This window comes from Salvelinus alpinus, chromosome 16, assembly GCF_045679555.1.
Source record: "Salvelinus alpinus chromosome 16, SLU_Salpinus.1, whole genome shotgun sequence".
NCBI classification, from domain to species: Eukaryota; Metazoa; Chordata; class Actinopteri; order Salmoniformes; family Salmonidae; genus Salvelinus; species Salvelinus alpinus.
The window spans coordinates 6,137,332-6,163,515 of record NC_092101.1 but is presented as its reverse complement, the minus strand read 5'-3'; the positions used below and the strand labels follow the sequence as shown (position 1 = coordinate 6,163,515).

Sequence of the window (26,184 nt, the reverse complement as noted above, 5' to 3'; positions counted from 1 at the left end):
TGTGCAACTGACTAGGTATCCCCTTTTCCCTTTACCGACAACTAAAGCCCATTACTAGATGCCTCTGGAGCTGAGATACATATTTGGGGACATATTTTGTTTTGTTTTAGCAAAAAGTGGGCAGGTTTGCGGAATGACAGCTGGATTGGAAATGTTTTCCCCCTTCTCCATAACAACCAGACTACAGCTTCTAGTGGATTTTAACAGTACATGTGACTATATCCATAAACACAGAATTACAGTCCCTTCTGGTCATTCTATTTCTATGTGTAGGCTATATCACTGTAACTGGTCCATTCAGAAGTAGGCCTTGTGATTCTGACTCACCCACTGCACGACCACCGACTGACTTGGTCTTACAATTCAAACGACTCACTAGGGTGGTGGTTGTGCATCTTTGTTCCCTTTCACTCGGTCATCATGTAGAAAATCAGTCACTAGTTACACAGTGTGCATATTGGTTCTGACATTTGACTGATGAATAGTCATGGTAAATTCATTCATTCATTTCTGAGTGTAAAAAAAAAAAATACATTTCATTATTCAACCTGGGCTAAAAGAATCTTGGAAAGACATTCGCTTTCAATCTTTCAGTTCCTGATATGAAAAGTTCAGTTACTGAAATCCCTAAATTGTTTAGGAAACACATTCCATACCCTTCCTCTCTTTACATGAAACATGTAAGTATTGCATGCATGTGACCAATAGGGCCTGACCTATAGGTGTGGTGGCAGGTAGCCTAGTGGTTAGTGTTGGAATAGTAACCGAAAGGTTGCAAGATCGAATCCCCGAGCTGACAAGGTAAAAATCTGTCGTTCTGCCCCTGAATAAGGCAGTTAACCCACTGTTCCTAGGCCAACATTGAAAATAAGAATTTGTTCTTAACTGACTTGCCTAGTTAAATAAAGATAAAAATATAAAATGCCTAACATAATCACATCAATAAATCGGTTAAAACAAACTCTGAACACAGTAATGTCGACAGCAACATTTATGCGGAGGATGTGAAAAATAAACTTGAAATGGGGGAATGTTTACTGGTTGCTCAGGAGGGAAAAGGGAAGTCACATCTGTGGAAGACATTTGATATAAGTGTGGAAACTACTGGAGATCAAGAAAAAGGAAGGTATAGGAGCAAGTGTGGCATGAGTATTATGTGTGCCAAACAGTTCCTGTTAGATTACAATATAATAATTTTTCTGACCATTTGGAACAATGTAAACACTAAATAAGTGTACCAGAGAGTAGAGAGTAGTGTACCAGAGAGTAGTGCGCCCCCCTAGGGTCACGCACTACTCACAAAACATAAAATGCTGTCAAACCTTCAATGTAAAAATTATACGTGATATGATACTTTGGCCATATCGCCCAACCCTAGTTTAAACTCCCCCTGGTCCAGAGGAAGCTGCTGATATATCTGACCAGTGATGGGGGGGGGGGGGGTCGATAGTTACATATTCTTTTTGGATGATATTACATCTATATTTCACTCCATATTTCACCCCACCGAGTGCCAATTACTAACATTTGCTACTGTAGGTAGCGTTAGCTTGTGCTAGTTGTCTGTACCTGAGCCGAAACTCCAGTATGTTTTATCCTATAGCATGTTCTCCATCTTCTTTTTAAATAGTGAGCCAACAAACTCTTCAGTACTTTTATTTGCCTGACTGATCAAAACTTGTTTTCTCATGCTCTCTCTTCTCTCTGCAGCAGACATATAGTGAGCAATATCGAATTGCAATACATACAGTATCGGCACCGAAGGATCATGATAGTGTCGCACCAGGTCGGCACTTCCAGTGACCATGACACACACAATGAAAGTGCATCATCACTGGCCACAGGCCTAATGTTGGTTGGCCCCACCTAGTGCCACTGAACTAAACTAGGGCACATTTTGTACATGTGTGCACCCAGCAAAATGGACAACAAGTTTGGTTTGTGGGCCGAAGCAATTACTTTTCACCCTAGTTCAACTCCTTGGCAGGGAGGAAAAGCGTTGACTGGCATGGCTTTACCTTTCTGTATAGAGTAAGAGCTTGATTATAAGCTGCCAAGTTGAATCAGGTGTGTTAGCACTGAGGGGACAGTGGTTTTCAAACCTCTCCTCGGGGATCCCCCCAGAGCTAGCACACCTGATTCAACTTGGCAACTTATCATCATCAAGCCCTTGACTAGGTGAATTGTAAAACATCTGGAGATCCCCGAGAAGAGGTTTAAGAACCACTATGCGTTTGGATGGGCCAGGTGGAGATACAGTTACAGTTTAATGGGAGAAAAAAAGGGTTAAAGGCCTACCTGTCCCCCCAGCTGTTTCATGAGAGGTTGTAGTTCACTGAAGAGGTCGTAACCCTGGTGGAAGAAGGTCAGGTGGGCGTACATGAAGGACAGCATCTACGGACAGGAACGTACTAATCAGAGTTGTCGTACACGAGGCAAAACACATGGGAACAACAGTTAAGTTCATATGGTTATTTTCATAGAAAACAATATTTACCGATTTGAGGATTTCCGATCTTCTCTTAGACTGGAGTACATTGATCTGTGTGGGTAGAAAGAAAAGCTCAGTTAGATTGGGTCACCACTGTGTGTGAGCGTGTGTGTATATGAGAAAAAGAGAGCACTGTACTCGTGAAATGATCGAATCAAATACTCATCCTAGTTCACACCAATGAACTTCAAATGCATTTAAAGTTCATTGGTTCCCATTAAATGGGCATCATGAATAGTGTAGAATTAGCCAGAACTACATCACTGTAGATGTGGTAGGAACTGGATAGGTAGAAGAAGGCCCTAGGAACGGGATAGGTTTATTGCATCTACTCAATTCTACTCTCCTCGCTTCTACTATTGCGTTTACTTTCTTTCATACGTCTGCAAAAGCTGAAGGGTTTGAGACCAGTGGAAGGTTGTTTTCAGACTGGGCAGTTGAGAGGACATTGAGCAACTTAAAGAACTGTGTCCGTGTCAATTGGTAAACATCTAAATGTTCCATTATAGCTGCTAAGGAAGAAGTTGGAGACATGCTGCTGACTCTCGTGTGGAAAAGAACAACATGCTGTTATTGTAAAACGTGCGTGCTAGTAGGGTTGCAAAGGGTCGGACACTTTCCAGTAAATTTTCCGAAAATTTTCCATGGGGAGTTAAGCCCTGGAATTTGGGGAATTTTGCTTAAATTCATCAACAAATCTGGCTTATAAAAGTGAACGTTTTTTGTGGGATACACATAAGGCAATTCTAGGTCTTGTGGCATATTATGGTTAAACTATCCCCAATTCAATGGAATTGCAACCCCATGCATGCATTCTTCCATCATATGTGTAGTGCACTCTTCCATCACATGTACAGCTGATTCTCAAGATCTTGCACACTAATGAGATGTTATTGAGCCCACACTACTACTGTCTGAGCCAAGGACTACATGCTTTCTGGTAAGTTTTGATTACAATATGGGGTAGGGTGAATATACACTGCATGTATCAACCCATGGAGGTCTGGATTTGGAGTCACACTCAGTCATGGTCTCAACTTAATATTGAGAGTTAGAATAGTAGAATACACAAGGTGCAATTTCTGAAATGTGGTTGTGCATCAGCAGTTTTGTTATGTCAGTCACTAATAGTCATTCAATTAGCCCATGTCAGCTAAAATGTTTAAGATTGGTAAGTTGGTATAGCCAGCTATTTAAACTTGTATTAATCATGGTCAAATGACTGACCGGTGGGCTCCCCTTGATTTTCTTTAGTTTCTCTCACTCCGATATCAAATTCAAAACTGCAAACATCTCGACACCCTATGGCAAAATGAGTAGAATTGCCGGAAATTAACAAAAACGTGATTTTTTTTCTCTCTCTGCTATTGAGGGGGACCACTAAAATGTTTTGCTCACCCCCCCAAAAAAATGTTACTAAGGGCCCCTAAAAGGCTAGGGCAGGCTGACTGCATGTGTGGGTATGGATGTGGGTACGCAGACCCGCGAGCCACTGCGGCCCCTCATGATGAGTTCAGAGTTTTTGTGACCCCCACCTCCATCAAAGTTGCCCATCCCTGATTTAGTTGATTCCTTATTAAGGTCAATAAACGCTTGAAAATTGTTGAATTCTGCCTTAATGCCTGTATTCCGTGAGGTCCCTAATTATCTGATTTGTATTAGAATGAGGGGGGGGGGGGGGTACTGCTAAGCTATATGCAATTGTTTTAAGAAGGTCATACCAAGGGTAATTTTGCTATTAGAGTTTGAATTTTAAGACCCCTTGAAATATAAAAAAACAAATGTATATACACTGCTCAAAAAAATAAAGGGAACACTAAAATAACACATCCTAGATCTGAATGAATGAAATATTCTTATTAAATACTTTTTTCTTTACATAGTTGAATGTGCTGACAACAAAATCACACAAAAATTATCAATGGAAATCAAATTTATCAACCCATGGAGGTCTGGATTTGGAGTCACACTCAAAATTAAAGTGGAAAACCACACTACAGGCTGATCCAACTTTGATGTAATGTCCTTAAAACAAGTCAAAATGAGGCTCAGTAGTGTGTGTGTGGCCTCCACGTGCCTGTATGACCTCCCTACAACGCCTGAGCATGCTCCTGATGAGGTGGCGGATAGTCTCCTGAGGGATCTCCTCCCAGACCTGGACTAAAGCATCCGCCAACTCCTGGACAGTCTGTGGTGTAACGTGGCGTTGGTGGATGGAGCGAGACATGATGTCCCAGATGTGCTCAATTGGATTCAGGTCTGGGGAACGGGCGGGCCAGTCCATAGCATCAATGCCTTCCTCTTGCAGGAACTGCTGACACACTCCAGCCACATGAGGTCTAGCATTGTCTTGCATTAGGAGGAACCCAGGGCCAACCGCACCAGCATATGGTCTCACAAGGGGTCTGAGGATCTCATCTCGGTACCTAATGGCAGTCAGGCTACCTCTGGCAAGCACATGGAGGGCTGTGCGGCCCCCCAAAGAAATGCCACCCCACACCATGACTGACCCACCGCCAAACCGGTCATGCTGGAGGATGTTGCAGGCAGCAGAACGTTCTCCACGGCGTCTCCAGACTCTGTCACGTCTGTACCATGTGCTCAGTGTGAACCTGCTTTCATCTGTGAAGAGCACGAGGCGCCAGTGGCGATTTTGCCAATCTTGGTGTTCTCTGGCAAATGCCAAACGTCCTGCACGGTGTTGGGCTGTAAGCACAACCCCCACCTGTGGACGTCGGGCCCTCATACCACCCTCATGGAGTCTGTTTCTGACCGTTTGAGCAGACACATGCACATTTGTGGCCTGCTGGAGGTCATTTTGCAGGGCTCTGGCAGTGCTCCTCCTTGCACAAAGGCGGAGGTAGCGGTCCTGCTGCTGGATTGTTGGCCTCCTCCACGTCTCATGATGTACTGGCCTGTCTCCTGGAAGCGCCTCCATGCTCTGGATACTACGCTGACAGACACAGCAAACCTTCTTGCCACAGCTCGCATTGATGTGCTATCCTGGATGAGCTGCACTACCTGAGCCACTTGTGTGGGTTGTAGACTCCGTCTCATGCTACCACTAGAGTGAAAGCACCGCCAGCATTCAAAAGTGACCAAAACATCAGCCAGGAAGCATAGGAACTGAGAAGTGGTCTGTGGTCACCACCTGCAGAACCACTCCTTTATTGGGGGTGTCTTGCTAATTGCCTATAATTTCAACCTGTTGTCTATTCCATTTGCACAACAGCATGTGAAATTTATTGTCAATCAGTGTTGCTTCCTAAGTGGACAGTTTGATTTCACAGAAGTGTGATTGACTTGGAGTTACATTGTGTTGTTTAAGTGTTCCCTTTATTTTTTTGAGCAGTGTATTTTATATGCAATACATGAGTTTTTGTTAACTAGTAAACAGTAGCCTACAGCAAAATCTGTTTAAATAATTTTTTACTTGTTAACAATTTCTGCTAGTTAGTTTTTACTACCATGTGGGGTTTAGCTTGCTTCAGCCTGCTAACTGAAGAGTGTTAATTCACCTGTTTCCATACATGTTTCGTTTTTATTTTTTATTGTTACAAAGGAGTTGTTTAATGTAACTGCTTAACTATTTATCTGTGCATGGAATTGTATTTGGGGTTTTTTAACATTTTTTTTCCGAATCATTACAGGAAAATGCCAGGGGCACTATCTGATGTGTGGAGACATTTCACTGCAGCTAATGAAGGAAAAGCTGTGTACATTTGCAAATACTGTGCCAAATAATATGTGAAGAATGCAACAAAGATGCAGAATCATCTGGCCAAGTGCATAAAGTTCCCTCAGCGCTCACAACAAGCAACCTCTGACAAAAGGCCCTCTACTTCAATTCGAGGTGAAAATGATGAATCAGACACCTTAACGATAGCAACAGCTCATGGTCCTCTTGGAATCAGAAGATTTTTTGACTCAATGGAGGAATGTAGTCAGAGAAATGCTGACCTCTGATGCTCACAGGCAATGTGTATTGGAAGAGATTTCTGAATATTCTTCGCCCAGCATACACTTCTCCAACCAGACATGCTTGATCTACTCATTTGCTGGATACAGAGTTCAACAGAGTTCAAATGAAGGTCAAGCAAATCATAGAGAAAGCAGACTGTATTGCAATCATCTCTGATGGGTGGTCAAATGTTCGTGGGCAAGGAATAATTAGCAACATAATCTCCACCCCTCAACCAGTATTCTACAAGAGCACAGACACACGGGACAACAGATACACCGGTCTCTACATTGCAGATGAGCTGAAGGCAGTCATCAATGACCTTGGACCACAGAAGGTATTTTCACTGGTGACAAACAATGCTGCGAACATGAAGGCTGCTTGGTCTAAAGTGGAGGAGTCCTACCCTCACATCACACCCATTGGCTGTGCTGCTCATGCATTGAATCTACTCCTCAAGAACATCATGGCACTGAAAACAATGGATACACTCTACAAGAGAGCCAAGGAAATGGTTAGGTATGTGAAGGGTCATCAAGTTATAGCAGCAATCTACCTCACCAAGCAAAGTGAGAAGAATAAGAGCACCACATTGAAGCTGCCCAGCAACACCCGTTGGGGTAATGTTGTCATCATGTTTGACAGTCTCCTGGAGGGAAAGGAGTCTCTCCAAGAAATGGCCATATCACAGTCTGCCGATATGGACAGCCCCATCAAGAGGATCCTCCTGGATGATGTATTTTGGGAGTGAGTGGTAAGCAGCCGGGAACTCCTGAAACCTATAGCAGTAGCCATTGGACGGATTGAGGAAGACAATGCCATCCTGTCTGATGTTCAGACTCTGCTTGCAGATGTAAGAGAAGAAATCCGTACTGCCCTGCCCACTTCACTGTTGCTCCAAGCAGAGGAAAATGCAGTTCTGAAATACATCAAAAAGAATGAAGACTTCTGCCTGAAGCGCATACACGCTGCAGCGTACATGTTGGACCCCAAGTATGCTGGCGAAAGCACTCTGTCTGGTGCAGAGATCAACAAGGCCTATGGTGTCATCACTACTGTGTCTCGCCACCTTGGCCTGGATGAAGGTAAGGTTCTTGGCAGTCTGGCGAAGTACACTTCCAAGCAAAGGCTTTGGGATCGAGATGCAATATGGCAGTCGTGCCAACATATCTCATCAGCCACCTGGTGGAAGGGACTTTGTGGATCTGAGGCTCTTTCCCCCGTTGCCTCCATCATCCTTCAAATCCCACCAACATCAGCCGCCTCAGAACGCAACTGGTCCTTGTTTGGGAACACACACACCAAAGCACGCAACAGGCTGACCAATATAAGGGTTGAAAAATTGGTGGCCATTCGGGCAAATTTGAGGCTTTTTGAGCCTGACAACTAGCCATCCTCAACAAGGTTGGAAAGTGACAGTGCAGATGAGGCCTCAGAGTCTGATGTTCAAGAGGTAGACATTGAGGAGGTCCAGGGAGAAGACATGGAAGCCTGAGAGGAAGACAACCAAAGCTTTAGTTTTTAGACTATAATTTTATAGATGTATGTTGAAAATGTTTTTTGTGAGATGCAATGGATCATTGGGGATCATTCAATATTCCCTTTCTTTTGTTGTTCAGTGAAATCATCCCATGTGACGAGTCACCTCATTTAATTAAAGTTAAATTCGCAAAAAAAAAAATATTCTTCTGTTGGAAGTATTTAATAATTTGTAATTATGTCTACTTCTGATAGGGTAAAATGTTTATGTTTCTGTCTCCATATGATATGGTAAATATATCCAATGCAAAAATATCTACATTTAAACGGTATGAATATTAATTTGCATATATTTCTGTTAATTCCCATATATTCCCGTTAATTCCCATATATTCCTGTTAATTCCCACGGAAAGTTTCCACCTCTGAATATTCCCCAAAATGTGCAACCCTATGTGCTAGTAAATGCAGTCCACTTCCCCATTCACAGCAACACTATGAAACCCAAGTTATAGCTAATGCTAAGCTGCCTGGCCCCCTTATCAGACAACATGGCCCATTCATCAACATTACAGCAGCCCAGGAGAAGACCAGGCAATGAAGGTACGGCTGTATACATGACTGTACTCTCCATTGTGAAAGGTCAGCTTAGCCATCGGGGGAACATAGCACAAACTGTAGAGCCATATGGGTTTGACAAGCCAGGAACTTCAGAATAGTATGAAATAAAGGCCTATACCACTTTGGTATCTATCAGAAGAAAAATAGACTGAGGCTCTGTGAAAATTACTCTGTTGGTGTTGGACCTGTAGACGGAATATACCCAAGTGTTAAAGCCTCCAAACAGGGTCTGTATGGCATTGTATGGACAGAATTGATAGCTGGCCTTTATTTTCAGGCTACAGCCTTTCATCAAATTTGGAATGGGGGGTAAACTCACCCTTGTGCCAGACCACTCAACATACGTAAAATGCTACTGAACAATAGGGGTCACCAACCCTAGTCCTGGAGAGTACGGTCTAGTGTTCCAGACTAACACTGTCACACCTGATTAAATCAATCAACTGCTCAGCAAAATCTTGATTAGCTGAACCAAGTTTTAGAGCAGGGCTGAAACAAAAACATGCACCCCGATGTTGCTAAGAAATTGATCTGAGGTCAGTTTAAGGATGTTTACTCTCTAAAGGTCAAGTTAAGGATTTCTAAAGTAAGCTGATCCTGGATCTGTACCTGAAGGACATAGTCGAGGACGATGTGGCGGAAGCACTTGCGTGTGGCCGTCAGGATGTTGGTGGCCTCCTCCACCTCGTGCTGCTTGTTGCGCGGCACCTGGGCATTCTTAGTCAGCGCCGCCTCCTTCTCCTCGCTCACCTTGTCAAACTGCTTCTTGGACTCTTTGAACTTACGTAGGTCCCTAAGGGCGGGAGGTGAAACATAAGTAAGAAATAGGTATGATAATGAGGAAGTCACACCTCCGCTAAATCTTTGTCAATCTAATACAAATGTACTTTATCTAATTTGGAAACTTCAAATCCAGGTGTATAGACCTTTCTTTCGTTGGCATTCAATTGTTTCTTTGTAGTCATGTTTTGGTTGTACAAGTTGTATAGAGAAGGTTTTGTGGTTTTTACACGGTTTGAAAAACAACCAGAGCAAGTGGCTACAATGGCATAATCGTCCAAATACAGGTAAGCAAGAAGCAAGGATCCCATTTCTTATTATCGCCTTTGTGAGTGGAATGAAGCCACTCACAAAGCCGGAAAGAAGAAATGGGAAACATTGAACAAACAATCTAGTTAATGTCAATCATTAGAGGAATAAGTATATCGTCTATGTCTATTTAAAGGTCTTCTCAGTTTATTAGGTCTATGACTAAAGGGAAGCTATTGCCCTAAAAAATCTAATTTCTCTCACAAATGTGTCTACAAAAGGCTTTGGGGGTGATTTGTAACCAGCAAGTACAGTATCATTTGACAAAGCAATTAACGACCATTTGGAAATTTGCCTCACATGCACCCTGACACAACTTCCAAGTGGAACTCAATGTTCAAACTTGAATCATTTGCTAGTGTTCGCAATGTGAATTGTACATTTAGAAAGAATTGGCACAGATATGAGGACACTATTTACTCCAAACGAAGGGACAAAGGACACTACTTAAACTCAAGTGCCCACATCTTGTTCGTTGGCTTGTACTGCTTGAGTGAAATAAAGTCACGTTTGGATCACAGAAGGAGTGAGTAATTGTTTGGGAACATGCTTTTGAGCTCTTCATTTATAGGGCAGAATGCTGATGTAGGAGTTTAGCCCGAGTGTGGTGTGAGCAAAGGCTGAGGCAGCGGGCTAATCCTGCATAATGAAACAAATGAGGTTTCCCTGCAGGCTTAAACTCTTACGCAAACTGTCTGGGAAAATGTGGGTGCATTAGCTAATAGGTTAGGAAACATTTAGAAGCTGTACTTTTACATAACCTTTAATAGTGAGCAAATAATATAGTATTCCACATTGCGTCGCAGACCGTGTCTCATCCCATCCTTTATCGTATCGGATACACTGCCGCCGATCGCCTCATACATATTCATGTGATGTTTGTGTGACTGAGATTCCTCCTTGTGCTGTTGTGCTGTGTGAATTTATTTATGTCATTTCCTTCCTTAGTTATTTTAGTCCTAGACCATGATCTATCACAAATCATTTGAATGTTGAATAGAGACACTGTCCATTGTTATTGTGTACAATAAGAATACAACTAGCAGTGATATGGTAAGGGAGCATTCATTTCGACCTACTTACTCCTTCACAAAAGTTAGAAGCTGGGTCTTGACTGATCGCTGGGCCTGGTCAAACAAAATCTATAAAGCAGAGAAACATGACTGATTAGTACTTTATGCAACCGGGTAACAGTCACAAGCTTTTCGCATTTTAATTATTACAAGCTGAAGTATGTATGAAACAAATTTCTTTACAGGGAATGGTGTGTGTGTTCTGCAAGTTAGCACCTCAAACCAGGGTGTGTACTTTTACTTCAAAGGTGGGCTCACAAAACACATAAAAAAATCAGCATAGATCGGGCTGACTTTGTACCTTTCAGGAGTACTTTTTTAATGCACACCAGCACAACAGCCTACTGGTTTCAGCTCAATAATGACATGCTGTGCTGCTGTGTTCATTCTCACTAGTTAGAGGCCACAGACTCATAAAACTTCTACCTCCTTCAAACAGACAGCCAGCCAAATTAGCATCAGAGACATCGACGTTGAAGCCCTCATGGTGTTAAGCCTGCTGATGCAGGGCCAGACAATATGACTGTGCTCTGGTGACAAACAGATTCGGCTCTGTGCTTAAAGGATCATGTGCTCGGGTTAACGCTGAATGGCAAACTATAACCATCAGTCAGCTGATCTCACTGCAGTCTCCAGTGTTGAGTCACGGTCTTAGATCTGTGGCCCTCAGGAGTTTAGGGAGTATAGAGAGGAAGAAGGACACTAAGAAGGGACTAGGGAGGTCTCTCCAGTGATGAGTCACGGTCTCAGACGTTAGGGCAGGGGTATTCAACTCTTACCCTACGAGGTTCGGAGCCTGCTGGTGTTATGTTCTCCCTGTTCTAATTGCACTCACCTGGTGTCCCATGTCTATATTAGTCCCTGATTAGAGGGGAACATTTAAAAAATGCAGTGGAACTGGCTTCGAGGTTCAGAGTTGAGTTTGAGGGCTCTAGGGTTAAGGAAGCGTGGTTTTTTAAATGTATTATTATTATTTATTTATTCAGGGAAAACCCATTGAGTCCATGGTCTCATTCCCAATGGTGCCCTGATCACAACAATACAACAACCAATATAATGTAAAACAAAACAGCAATCAATACAAAACACAAAATGTATGACAGTTACAGTCCTCAGCTACTAGGTCCTCAATTAAACACCCTAAACTGCCTGAGTAGCACCTGAACATCTAATTGTAATGAGTTTTGCAAGTTGTTCCAGCAGTGAGGCGCATTAAAACTAAAAGCGGATTTACCCGAGGAACCTCAAGGGGTAACCAACCCTGTGAACGGGATCGGTAACTGATTTTTCATACTTCAACAATGAAGTTAGGTAACTCGGAAACAAAAAGGGAATAGTGAAGTGATCTATGGGACTTTAAATGAGGACCAGCCAACCTTTATACACAGGATGCAGTGATGAGTATTAAAAATGTCACCTGTGATAAAGCGAAGGGTGCTATGGTAGACGGCATCCAGAGGTTTAAGAGTAGTGGCTGCTGCATTCTGGTAATGGTGTCACTGTAACAGTTTAACTTTAGTCCGTCCCCTCGCCCCGACCTGGGCGCACACCAGGGACCCTCTGCACACATCAACAACAGTCACCCACGAAGCATCGTTACCCATCGCTCCACAAAAGTCGCGGCCCTTGCAGAGCAAGGGGAACCACTACTTCAAGGCCTCAGAGCAAGTGACGTCACCGATTGAAAGGCTATTGGCGCGCACCACCGCTAACTAGATAGCCATTTCACATCCGTTACATCACCATAGTCAAGTACTGGCAGAAAATTGACTGTACAATCTGCTTCCTGTAAAAAAAATCAAATTAAAATAAGCCCACTTTAAATCTTTGCTTTTTAACTAACCCATCAGTACGTTTTTTTTAGGCGTTAAATCCTTGTCAATCCAAAAGCTCTGATATTTATAGGGGGGAACCCAATCGATGGGAGAACCATTCAATTAATAAATATGTAGTCCATCTGAAACATTTTTGCGAGAATTAGAGAACATATATTTAGTCTTGCCCACATTAAATACAAGTTTTAAACCAACTAGGGCATTTTGTAAGGCAAAGTCAGATTGCAGCTCTAATAACGCCTGGTCTACAGTTGGGGCAATGGCATACATAACAGTATTGTCTGCATACAGATGAATATTACAAGTTTTAACAAAGGACTTAGGACACTAAGAAGGGACAAGGGAGGTCTCCAATGTTGAGTCAGTCTCAGACCCTTTAGTTTAAGGAGTAGGACACTAAAATGGGTCTAGGGAGGTCTCCAGTGTTGAGTCACAGGCTCTGCACTACCCTGATGGGGTTTAAGGGTATGGGGAGAAAGGGGGTAGGACACTAAGAAGGGACTATGGAGTCTTGAACAGAAAGGGCTGGGGAGGTCTTTGAGAGAAGGCAGGAAGCTTGTTCCAGATTACATGTGGTTATACATTTGGAGCAAGATTTGGTTATGGTTTGGGCATTTCTGCTTTTCCAAAAAATTACAAAAAAATGTAATGTCCCACTCTTAAAACCACCCACTGGACACTTAACCAGTGTTTTAGACTAGCGCCGGCTGTCGGCTATAAAGCCAGTAACACACATTTTCAGCCAGGTACTTCTTCCGCTTAAATTAAATCCACTTAAAATTTAACATTTTACAATTCGCAAGTCAGGAAAAAAAAGTCAGTCAGAGAGGCTCTCCCGCTAGAATGAACGATATGCATCTTCTAGCGATCTATTGATTGGACATGCGCCTGACAGTCACAAAGTGAGCGATGACAGGGAAACACTGTTGGTTTGACGTAAGGCCGGGCGATATATCAAATTAATTCAATTAATATGAATGTATGTTTTTGCGTGATATTCCAAATGCCTGTATCGCAAGAATCAACATTTAGTTATTTTTCATGATTGATGTCCGCTTGTTCTCATGTTGTATTTTATTTTTTGGTCTCGTCTCCTTCGCTCCTTTGTGCACCTTCCCATTTACACCAGAGAACAGTATATAATGATGAGATGGACGTCATCGCCATAACAATTGGAGTCGTTGTCCCAAAGGTGGGAAGGCAGGCGACAAACTTACTGTAGGTCCAAAAAAAGCCCATAGAAATGCATTAGCCTTATTTTGGACAGATTTTAGCGTCGCCACTTCCTCTATGGTTTACACACACACCAAGCCCCACCCCTTGTCTCTGACGCCAACAAAGTTGAGAGATGACATCTTCCTCTCTGACATTTGAGGTTCGGTCCCACAGAATCAGTCATATTGACACGCTGTAATAGAAGGGAAAGTTGACTTTTCTAACAATACCCTGTTTATATGTCCCAACTACTCAAATTGCACGCAGAGCAGACACTACTAAAACGAGAGTATCAATGAACATTGATTCTGGAAAATGACTGAATGCTAAGGTTGGCTAAAATGCTGCTAGCGGTACGCGACAAAGACTGTTATACTAGCTGTCTAGTCTGTGTTTTAAAAAATGTGCAATAAGCATAAACACAATTATATTCGGATTTGGCAGCTCGATCTCATTCAAGAGAAATAAGGTAGGCCATTTGATTTCAACATCTGAACATAGTGGACAGGCTAACATACTTTTCAAACAGTTGGAGACAGACAAAAGGTGTTTTCATAACAATTCAACTGTTCAAACTGGTTAGCTAGCAAATAGATCGAAGTTGGCTACAATTGAAATATAAAGATTAGCTGGCTAATCACTAGCACATGGGCTTGAGAAATTGTTGATGAGACCTGTGTTAATATTCTATAGCCTAATGCTTGCTACAAGAAGTTAGTCATTATTAGTGAATGTACATTATGCATGGTTCTAGTTAAATTTGTATCAAAAAAGGGCATTTTCATAGACTTGAAAGCCAGATCAGTGATTGCAATACAAAACAGGTTAAACTATTTTGAAAAAAATTATTAAATTATTAGTGGGTCTTGTGGTTGTGGAAGGCTTATATTTAGCCTAGGTATAACTTCACAAGCCCTGAATTAATTTCATTACTGCTGACTGTTTGATTGTACAACCATGCTTATTTAGAGAAAACATAAAACAAATTGATGTACACTACCGTTCAAAAGTTTGGGGTCACTTAGAAATGTCCTCGTTTTTGAAAGAAAAGCTATTTTTTTAGTCCATTAACATAACATCAAATTGATCAGAAATACAGTGTAGACATTGTTAATGTTGTAAATGACTATTGAAGCTGGAAACGGCTGATAAGCTGGTAAGCCTTTTGGCCCCTATCTGCAGACAAATAATGAAAACATTCGATGAAGGTAGTGAATCCTCCTCAATGCATAGGTAGGCTACTGGAGCGATAGCCTCACTCTGGTCCAAAATATAAAATAAAACAGATTTAATGGTTTTAAAAGCTAATACTTATACTGAACAAAAATATAAATACAACATGCAACAATTTCTAAGATTTTACATTTACATTTAAGTCATTTAGCAGACGCTCTTATCCAGAGCGACTTACAAATTGGTGCATTCACCTTATGATATCCAGTGGAACAACCACTTTACAATAGTGCATCTAACTCTTTTAAGGGGGGGGGGGGTTAGAAGGATTACTTTATCCTATCCTAGGTATTCCTTGAAGAGGTGGGGTTTCAGGTGTCTCCGGAAGGTGGTGATTGACTCCGCTGACCTGGCGTCGTGAGGGAGTTTGTTCCACCATTGGGGTGCCAGATTTTACTGAGTTACATATAATATATTAATATATAATATATAATATATATATAATATAATATATAATATATAATATATATAATATATTATATTACATATAAGGAAATCAGTCAACTGAAATAAATTCATTAGGCCCTAATCTATGGATGTCACTTGACTGGGAATACAGATATTAAGAGTTATCCTTTTTTAAATAAAGCTATACTAAATATAGTACATCCCCAAATAATTGATTAAAACACACTGTTTTGCAATGAAGGCCTACAGTATCCTGAACAGGCCTCTGTAGGGTAACACCATGGTGTAGCCGGCTCCTGTTTGCAACTGTTGGACTAATGATTACACCCTAGATCAGCTAGATAATTACCTTGATTACTCAAATTTCTCGACCTGTGCACCTACATTCATTCATAGGCTAGGTTGTAGCAACCTCATGATGGATATAGGGAAAATTCAAGTATCACGTAGTAGCCTAAACCTATCGATGTTACATTGAGCTGGGTGAATGGAATTAGAATGACAGTCATCCAATATGCTGTAACCGAAATAAGACCATGCTCATAAAAAAAAAAAGATCATCCACCCTCATCTAAAAAGGCACTGACCGCCACTGATCGGTTGGTCAAATACCTTAAAAATAGGTAGTGGATCAGAAAACCAGTCAGTATCTGGCGTGACCACCATCTGCCTCATGCAGCGCAACACATCTCTTTCGGCATCAAGTTGATCAGGCTGTTGATTGTGGCCTACGGAATGTTGTCCCACTCCTCTTCAATGGATGTGCGAAGTTTCTGGATGTTGGCGGAAACTGGAACACACTGCCTTACAAGTCGATCCAGAACATCCCAAACATGCTCAATGGGTGACATGTCTGGTGAGTATGCAGGCCATGGAAGAACTGGGACATTTTCAGCTTCCAGGAATTGTGTACAGAACCTTGCAACATGGGGTCGTGCATTATCATGCTGATACATGAGGTGATGGCGGTGGATGAATGGCATGATAATGGGCCTCAGGATCTTGTCACATATCTCTGGGCATTCAAATTGCCATCAATAAAATGCAGTTGTGTTCATTGTCCGTACATTATACCTGCCAATACCATAACCCCACCATGGGGCACTCTGTTCATGTTGACATTAGCATAGTGATAATATTAATCCCCTAAGGTCGAAGTCTGCACCCCTGCAGAAATCTAATTAGCACAATTTTTTTAAATCCCTTAATAACCTGATATGTTTTTTGCTTTGGATACGTCTCAATCGCACTATGTCGCACTTCCACATCTGTGGTGAAAGGTGACAGAGCTAGAGCGGTGTTTGTCAGACCATGAGACATCCTGAAAATCTGTCTTCTAACAAAATTGTGCGTAGCATCCGAACGGTTTGGCCTACTCGGACTTCCGAGTGGCGCAGCGGTCCGAGGCACTGCATCTCAGTGCAAGAGATTCTGGTTCAAATGCAGGCTGTATCACATCCGGCTGTGATTGGGAGTTCTATAGACAATTGGCCCAGCGTCGTCCGGGTTTGGCCGGGGTAGGCCGTCATTGAAAATAAGAATTTGCTCTTAACTGACTTGCTTAGTTAAATAATGGTTAAATAAATTTAAAAATTAAATTTTTTAACAAAAATAAATTACCCCTCTATGGAAAGATGAGAATCTCACCAACATGATAGCGTCTTGGGACTGGCAGCCAATCTGCCAACTTTTGTCTGTAGTGTCCGAACAGTTTGGGCTACACACTAATATGAACCCTCTGTGGAAAGGTGAGACTCTCATAAACATGTCGGTTGTCTTGCTCTAGGACGCCCACAAGTCTTTCAAGTCCAGTCTGAATCTCCAGTTGAAAATAATTTATGGAAGTATATATATATATGGAGACTGTTTAGTGACTAAAATAAGGGGTTAAATACATCTACAAATAAAAAATAGGCCGGGGGGGGGCTTTACTTGGATCATCGCGCTCTAGCGATTCCTTGTGGTGGGCCGGGCGCCTGCAGGTTGACTTCGGTTGTCAGTTGAACAGTGTTTCCTCCGACACATTGGTGCAGCTGGCTTCCGAGTTAAGCGGGTGTGTGTTAAGAAGTGCGGTTTGGCGGGTCATGTTTCGGGAGGACGCATGACTCGACCTTCGACTCTCCCGAGACCATTGGGGAGTTGCAGCGATGAGCCAAGATTGCAATTGGATATCAAGAAATTGGGGAGAAAAAGTGGGTAAAATACAAAAAATAATAATAATACGTTTCCTGATATTTCTCATATCTCTCAGATATAGGACAGACACTTCAGAACAGACTTTCTTTTTATATTTGTATTATTATTTATGAATCTGTTATTCAATGCGTTTGTATGGGCTAATAGCGGTAAGCCCAAATAAAAATTATAGGTAAAAAAATATATATACATTTGTTTTTTGAAATTTCAAGGGGTCTTAAAATTCAAACTCTAATAGCAAAATTACCCTTGGTATGACCTTCTTAAAACAATTGCATATAGCTTAGCAGTACCCCCCCCCCCCCTCATTCTAATACAAATCAGATAATTAGGGACCTCACGGAATACAGGCATTAAGACAGAATTCAACAATATTCAAGCGTTTATTGACCTTAAGGAATCAACTAAATCAGGGATGGGCAACTTTGATGGAGGTGGGGGTCACAAAAACTCTGAACTCATCATGAGGGGCCGCAGTGGCTCGCGGGTCTGCGTACCCACATCCATACCCACACATGCAGTCAGCCTGCCCTAGCCTCTTAGGGGACCTTAGTAAACATTTTTTGGGGGGGCCAGGGGGATCTTGTGAGCAAAACATTTTAGTGGTCCCCCTCAACAGCAGAGAGAAGGGAAAAAAATCTAGTTTTTGTTAATTTCCGGCAATTCTACTCATTTTGCCATAGGGTGTCGAGATGTTTGCAGTTTTGAATTTGATATCGGAGTGAGAGAAACTAAAGAAAATCAAGGGGAGCCCACCGGTCAGTCATTTGACCATGATTAATACAAGTTTAAATAGCTGGCTATACCAACTTACCAATCTTAAACATTTTAGCTGACATGGGCTAATTGAATGACTATTAGTGACTGACATAACAAAACTGCTGATGCACAACCACATTTCAGAAATTGCACCTTGTGTATTCTACTATTCTAACTCAACATTAAGTTGAGACCATGACTGAGCCCCAGTATTCAATCATTTTCGCTGTGTATTTCAGATGGAATCAAGGCAGTAGAAGGCGGGGGGGTAGGTATCAGGCTACTTTATGTAGTTGTGGAAAACACTGCTTAACTGGACATTTGTGGTCTTTGGGTTAGACACACAAGCCAAAGACGATACAAGTGCGTGTTTAGTTTAGTCAATAAAACCTGCTGTATATCATGTACAGTGCCTTCAGAGAGTATTCATACCCCTTGACTTTTTCCACATTTTGTTGTGTTACAAAGTGTGATTAAAATGGATTTAACTGTTTTTTACTTCAACAATCTCCACAAAATCCTCTAACATCAAAGTGGAAGAAACAAACATTTTGGGGGAATTAAAACATTAAAATATCTTGATTAGATGAGTATTCAACCCAGAGTCAATACATGTTAGAATCACCTTTGCACAGCGATTACAGCAGTGAGTCTTTCTGGGTAAGTCTGTACGAACTTCACACCTGATTGTTCAATATTTGCACATTCTTTGAAAAATTCTTCAAGCTCGGTCAAGTTGATTGTTGATCATTGCTAGACCGCCATTTTCAAGTTTTGCCATGCCAGATTTTCAAGCCGATTTAAGTCAACACTGTAACTAGGCCACTCAGGAACATACAATGACGTCTTGGTAAGCAACTGCAGTGTATATTTAGCCTTGTGTTTTAGGCTATTGTCCTGCTGAAAGGTGAATATGTCTCCCAGTTTCTGTTAAAAAGCAGACTGAACCAAGTTTTCCTCTAGGAGTTTGACTGTGCTTAGCGCTACTCCGTTTATTTTTATCCCCCAAAAAACATCCTAGTCCTTTGTCGTGGTAATTTCCTGTATTACTCAATAGAGAGAGAGAGAGAGAGCCAACCACACACAAGTCAGAGTTAAATTATATATTCCATCTTTAATATATATACAAGCTTCACCAAAGCCCTTTAATGACTCACAGATCAATTCAGTGTCTATAAATGAATTCTCTGAGAGTGCTTACAAAACAATTCTTAGTTTCATTTATAGCCAAGATACACCCCTCTCAACTTACAAAGAATCCTTTACCCGAAAGAGGAGTATCCTATCGCTAGACAGCATCAGCTATAAATCATCGTTCAGTTTGATCTCCCATGACAAGGTTTAAATCTCATGCTTGATACTTCACTGTCTACCAAAACATTACCTCATCCAATGGCATATATCAATTGTCATTTCTAGATACTCCCAAACCTGGACAAACTCAAAATCAGACAGTGAGCCCCTTAGGTCAAATACTAGGTCAAGATAAGGGCAACCTCAGAGGGGACATACAATGGTTCCAAACACGGCCAAACTCCTTCCCCCTATGAGAAAAGTAGGGAGCGACTGGCGTACAGACATTGTATGAGATAACTAACTGGTTTCCGAATTAATAACTCCATCCCATGGTTTAGGAATAGTTACAAACAACGTTCCCATAAGAAACCAACATTCCACTCTGTCCTCCTCCCCTTCTAATATTCTACTTAGCACCACATGGTTTAACAGATACATTGACATATGAAGACACGCCTGACCTCTCCCCTCTCTGGCCCCAAGTTACCAATCCCTAGCTCAGAAGATTCTAATGACAAGTATCTCACAAGCATATGATGAAAATAACATCTTATCTATCTGTTACTTAGCTAAATCCGATTCTGCCACGACACCTTGCCGATGAGGAGTATACCCATAACATGATGCAGCCATCACCGTGCTTGAAAATATTAAGAGTGGTACTCAGTTATGTATTGTGTTGGATTTGCCCAAAATATTTTTATTCTTGACAAAAAGTAAAATTTATTTGCCATATTTTTTGCAGTATTAGTGTCTTATTGCAAACAGGATCCATGTTAAGTCATATTTGTATTCTGCACAGGCTTCCTTCTTTTCACTATGTCATTTATGCTAGTATTGTGGAGTAACAAATGTTGTTGATCCATCCTCAGGTTTCTATCACAGCCATTAAACTCCAACTGTTTTAAAATCACCCTTGGCCTCATGGTGAAATCCCTGAGCAGTTTCCTTCCTCTCCGGCAACTGAGTTAGGAAGGACGCCTGTATCTTTTTCATGATTGGGTGTATTGATACACCATCCAAAGTGTAATAATTGCACCATGCTCAAAGGGATATTCAATGTCTGCCTTTTTTTTAAACCCCCTTTTTCTCCCCAATTTTTTGGTATCCAATTGTTAGTAGTTACTGTCTTGTCTCATCGCTACAACTCCCGTACGGGCTCGGGAGAGACGAAGTTCGAGAGCCATGCGTCCCCCGAAACACAACCCAACCAAGCTGCACTGCTTCTTAACACAGCGCGCATCCAACCCGGAAGCCAGCCGCACCAATGTGTCGGAGGAAACACCGTACACCTAGCGACCTGGTCAGCGTGCACTGCCCTCAGCCCGCCACAAGAGTCGCTAGTGCGCGATGAGACAAGGATATCCCTACCGGCCAAACCCTCCCTAACCCGGACGACGCTAGGCCAATTGTGCGTCGCCCCATGGACCTCCCGGTCGCGGCCGGCTGCGACAGAGCCTGGGCTCGAACCCAGAGTCTCTGGTGGCACAGCTAGCATTACGATGCAGTGCCTTGGACCACTGCGCCACCCGGGAGGCCTTGTCTGCCTTTTTTTTAACCCATCTACCAATAGGTGCCCTTCTTTGCGAACCATTGGAAAACCTCCCAGGTCTTTGTGGGTGAATCTGTGCTTGACATTCACTGCTCGACTGAGGGACCTTACACATAATTGTATGTGTGGGGAACAGGGTAATTTAAAAATCATGTTAAACACTATTATTGCACACAGAGTGAGTCCATACAACTTATTATGTGACTTGTTAAGTCCATTTTTACTCCTGAACGTATTTAGGCTTGCCATAACAAAAGGGTTGAATACGTATTGACTCAAGACATCTCAGCTTTAAATTGTTATTCATTTGTAACATTTCTAAAAAACATAATTCCACTTTGACATTATGGGTTATTGTGTGTAGATCAGTGACAAAATCTCAATGTAATCCATTTTAAATTCAGGCTGTAAAACATAAAAAGGTACTGTATAGCACACCAAGTTCTGTTTCACATCAAATGTCGCCTTACCGTGTGATAGTTGATCATCTCCTGCAGACTCTCGGCAAACTTTGTGAGACTGGACTGTGGGAGGAAAAAGAAAAGTGTAAAACAGAGATAAAGTAAATAAATATGTACAGACACATGGGATAGAACAATTCTATGTAAAACATCAGTCTCAGCGTAAAATGTATTATCCATAAATGATACACCTATCCATCAATGTAAAATAGTCCTATTGTATGAACTAGTCACACCATCTCAGACACACACCGTTATGAGTGACAGGGTATAATAAACACTGAATTCCAGACTAGTAAAACCTACTAACAGTGACTGAGGTATGTGTATGAGGAAATGCTCTAGTGCAGGGGTCTTCAAACTTTTCTTGCCCAGGGACCCCCATGTTAAGCGTTAAGAATTTTCACATCTTATCTGATAAATGATAATGGCAAGGAGAAGTAATCAACATTTTAAAATTTACAGATTTGGTAGATAGTTTCATTATTTTGGCCTCCCCACATAATTGGAACATAGCCTATTAGCTAGAAAAATGTATATTCAAACATATTGACGCTAAAAGCAGCCGTTTAACTAGTTAAACAAAGGTGGGCCATTTGTTGGCAAAAATGTATGGCCACGTCAAGAAAGCTTTGCCGTGCCCTGTACTCGTGGGTGCTTTTTCAAAGCCTGTGTCATAGACTCCAATGAGTGTAATTTGCTCAATATTAGGAGTTTAGAAATAAAGTTCACATCATTAGAAAGAATACTTTTTTTTTATTTATTAATAATTTTTTCCGCAGACCCCTGCAGTACCTCCGCAGACCCTGGTTGAATACCCTGCTCGTGTGCTGCTACGCCGCTTTAGCCATTTGAGCAACAATGGTGCCTTCAGGGAAAATTCTTCAACAATAGGGACATTCTTTCAGAAAAATGCACTGTGGCTGAACTTCAGATCCAGGAAGTATACAAAGAAGGAGCGGAAATGCAGGCCACTCAACGCAAAAATGTGTGTGAGAAAATAACAGAGGAGCCCCACAAGCCTAAAGGGACATAGTTGAGGACACCAGCGGTTTTCTAACAATATAAACGGTCAGTTTTGACTTGCGACGCTCAAGCTAGGTTACTGTAGCTCTTTTACCTCGATGACTTCATCTTTGGTGGAGCTTGCAGCGAGCTCGCGGATTCCATTGACAAACTGTTTATTGGCAGTGTTGTAGGCCTTGCCGGCATCGATCATCCCGATGCATAGCTTCACCAGCTAGAGAGGAGAGAGAGAGGGATGACAGAAGTGATTAATGGATGAAATAGTGCTTGCTTTCCATGCCATCCCTTTAAGACACTGTTCTGTGTTCTAACACTGGAAATTTGTTCCTGACAAAAGATAACAGTTTGATACATAAACAAAACAATTCAGAGGTTTGAAAATGAAACAGCTGTTTGCTTGGGCAAACATGACTTCACCAGAAACCAGCTACCAGTAATTAGGCTAACAAGCAACCCTCTACATTTAACACTTTTTTCTGACTCATTGGGGGCAGACATAATTCAATGTTAAGTAATCCCACAAACACACCCTGGACTTTATCCATGCACTCCTACACAAGAGTAAGCAAGGAAGCAGAGAGGCTAAATGTTCCACTATGGTCTGTCTGATAGCTTTAGTGCTTACGAGAAACAGGCTCACTCCATGACAGGGTCTATGACCAAAAGCGAGAGACTTCAGTTGAGATTCTGTAGTTTAAGGTGAAATTGGACAGGCTATATGCCTAATTTTCAAGGACACTTGTGATACCTTTGCTTAGTTAGCATTTTCCACCTGAAGAAAGCTGCTCACTTCCCTTACTGCCATCATTGACTGCTGCTCACAAATAGGGTCGTTACGTTACCTCCACACCTGCAGTCATGAGTCATGCCCGCAGTCAAATTCCACCTGACCGTTGAGTCACGGTAACTAGGCTTTTCCAAAACCGAGCTCTGATGCCGCTGATGGTCATTAGTAGCTTACCCAACTTGCTAATGACCAGTTGCTAATGGCCTGGTGCTCAGTGCTCCATTGTCCCTCTAATCACTCTGACATCAATGCAAATGAAATAGAAATTCAAACCTTCATGAGAACACTGGCATTTAGAGTTTGAGCAGAATATAGGGTAACCTGTTGCGCAGCAAGAGCCAGCTCCTCATAGCTGGTTGATGTATGGAATGAAATAAGTGATCCTATAAGCCCATAATGCTCAACATTTCTATAGGGTATGCAATTGCATGAGAAAACAATAGTTTTGATGGCCTATATTAAAAATCATAGTCGCATGTTTCATGTAGCCTAGCCCATAGGCCTATATGTTTTGATAAGGTTAGTATCAAAACTAATGTGACCAAATAATTAAGCGCATAGGACCCCTGGAACAGTGTTGGAGCGCCCAAGCCTACAGAGCTTAGCGAAACATATGTTCTGATAATCCCAGTCATTGCGCAATCGTGTGTGAAAACAGAGTTGACTGGCCACTATTTTAAAGAGGTCCCCAGCTTTCACGTGCTTCATTTCCTGCAATTCTACACATTTTGTCACAGGGTGGAGGCAAATGTTTGCAGTTTTAAATATGATAACTAATTATCAAATGGGCCCCACCCCGGTCGGTAATTCAACCATGCTTATTACATGTTTAGATAGCTGGCCGCTAGACCATTATTATATTACCAATCTAAAAAAAAAAAATGCTGACATGGGCTATTTAAGTGACTGCTGATGCACAACCAAATTTGAAATTGCACCTTGTGTAACAGTACAAATGAGACCCCGACTGAGCCCCCCCAAAAAAAATGTTTTGTAATTTTTTTTATTGGTCCGCGGGCCTACAAAAGGGGGACGCCAATTGCCCATCCCTGATTTAGACAATTTCACCATAGTAAATTATCGGAATGAGGGGATGTTATTGTCTGAAGTGTATTTACTTTACATTCAAGGGGAAATGTGCTTCAAGAGACTTAATATTGGCCCAATAAAGCCTGTGTTGTTTTAATATTCAACTTGGCTGTGTGGAGGGCTTTCTCTATCTCAATGGCAAGGCTTAGTTTCTAAGAAAAGACTGAACTTTAGCCTCCACCCTGCTGTCACACCAAACCCATCTGGAGCAGATCCTTCCACTACAACGCAACAGGGAAGTGACACCAGGGTATGGAATGAGTCCGATACATGATGACCAAAGGGTGGGAGACTAGAAAAATGCAGTGGCAATCACAGGAGATCCAGGATCAGTGAGTGAACTTGCAAAAAATAAGTAAATTCCACCAACAAACCATTGAAATACTCCAGTGACTGGCTGCAGGGTCTTTATAGACCTACCAGTGGGATTTCATCACACCTCTCTTGACTCTCACCCCCTCACTCGGTGTGATCTCGTACTGATCTCAGGCCAGTTATAGGGGACCGAGACACAGGGTTTTTATAAACAGGGAGTGGTTCATAATGCAAACAATAGGATTTCCATCATCATTGCTCCAAACTAGGGTTGAGCGGTATCCGAATGTTCATATCGTCATACTGTCCTTCCCTCATCCCAGGATTTATGGTAGTACCGTATTAGTACACAAGGAGCCGCTAAAAACACAAAACAACTCCTTATTGATTCGGCCACTTAATTAGCTAACTAGCAAGTTAAACCAAATACACAGCTGGACTATTTAAAAATAAACACCTGACTGGCTCATCTGTTCTGAGGAACTACGGTAAGCTTTATAATGTAAAACAAAGTAACAGTTGAAATGAAGTATGCAATCAGATTTATCTCTTAACATATTGCCCAAGTTGACTAAGTAGGCTAGCAACAAATATTCTAATATATTAAAAAAACTTAAAATAATGTCACGCCCTGACCATAGATTGCTTTGTATGTTTCTATGTTTTGTTTGGTCAGGGTGTGATGTGGGTGGGCATTCTATGTTGTATGTCTAGGTTGTCTGTTTCTGTGTTTGGCCTAGTATGGTTCCCAATCAGAGGCAGGTGTCAGTCGTTGTCTCTGAATGGGAGCCATATTTAGGTACCCTGTTTTTCTTTGTGTTTTGTGGGTGGTTATTTTCTGTGCCTGTGTTTCACCATACGGAACTGTCTCGGTCGTTTGTCAGTTTATTGTTTTTGTTCATAGTTCAAGTATTCTTATTAAAATGGATACTTACCACGCTGCGCATTGGTCCTCCTCTTCTCATTCCAACGACGAGCGTTACAAATAAATAGTTTTGAACCATCCTGTGGCTATTTCTAAATACCCCTGTATGTACGGTATACCGCCCAAGCCTACTCAAAAACTAGACCCTACTCACCTTGTCAAGTTTGGACTCCAGTTCCCCGACATCCCCCTCCACCTCCTCTACAGTGGCCCTATGAGGAGAAAAACAACACATTTCAGTCACTCTACTGGCAGAAGGGGCTGCTACATTTCAATAGATAAAACAGTCAATGGCAAACAAGCTACAAGGGAAAATGAACAGTCGATACATTGCTTTGCACTGGAAGGTTAGTCAGACTGAAATTAGCATTCCA

At 41.8% G+C, this 26,184-nt stretch overlaps 1 protein-coding gene across 3 annotated transcripts in view; it reads right to left on the bottom strand.

The window, feature by feature from the left end:
• The window catches only part of LOC139540689 (arf-GAP with coiled-coil, ANK repeat and PH domain-containing protein 2-like), a 120,471-nt gene that overhangs the window by 45,655 nt on the left and 48,632 nt on the right, over window positions 1-26,184 (bottom strand). For all 3 annotated transcript variants that reach the window (XR_011668254.1, XM_071344553.1, XM_071344554.1), the window contains exons 2-8: window positions 25,965-26,022; window positions 22,789-22,908; window positions 21,678-21,731; window positions 10,724-10,782; window positions 9,161-9,344; window positions 2,498-2,542; window positions 2,299-2,394 (exon numbers count right to left, since the gene is read on the bottom strand). Coding sequence is in view for 2 of the 3 variants with exons in the window: in XM_071344553.1 (XP_071200654.1) it covers window positions 2,299-2,394; window positions 2,498-2,542; window positions 9,161-9,344; window positions 10,724-10,782; window positions 21,678-21,731; window positions 22,789-22,908; window positions 25,965-26,022 (616 nt within the window). In the remaining variant the exon portion in view is untranslated. The remainder of the gene's footprint in view (window positions 1-2,298; window positions 2,395-2,497; window positions 2,543-9,160; window positions 9,345-10,723; window positions 10,783-21,677; window positions 21,732-22,788; window positions 22,909-25,964; window positions 26,023-26,184) is intronic.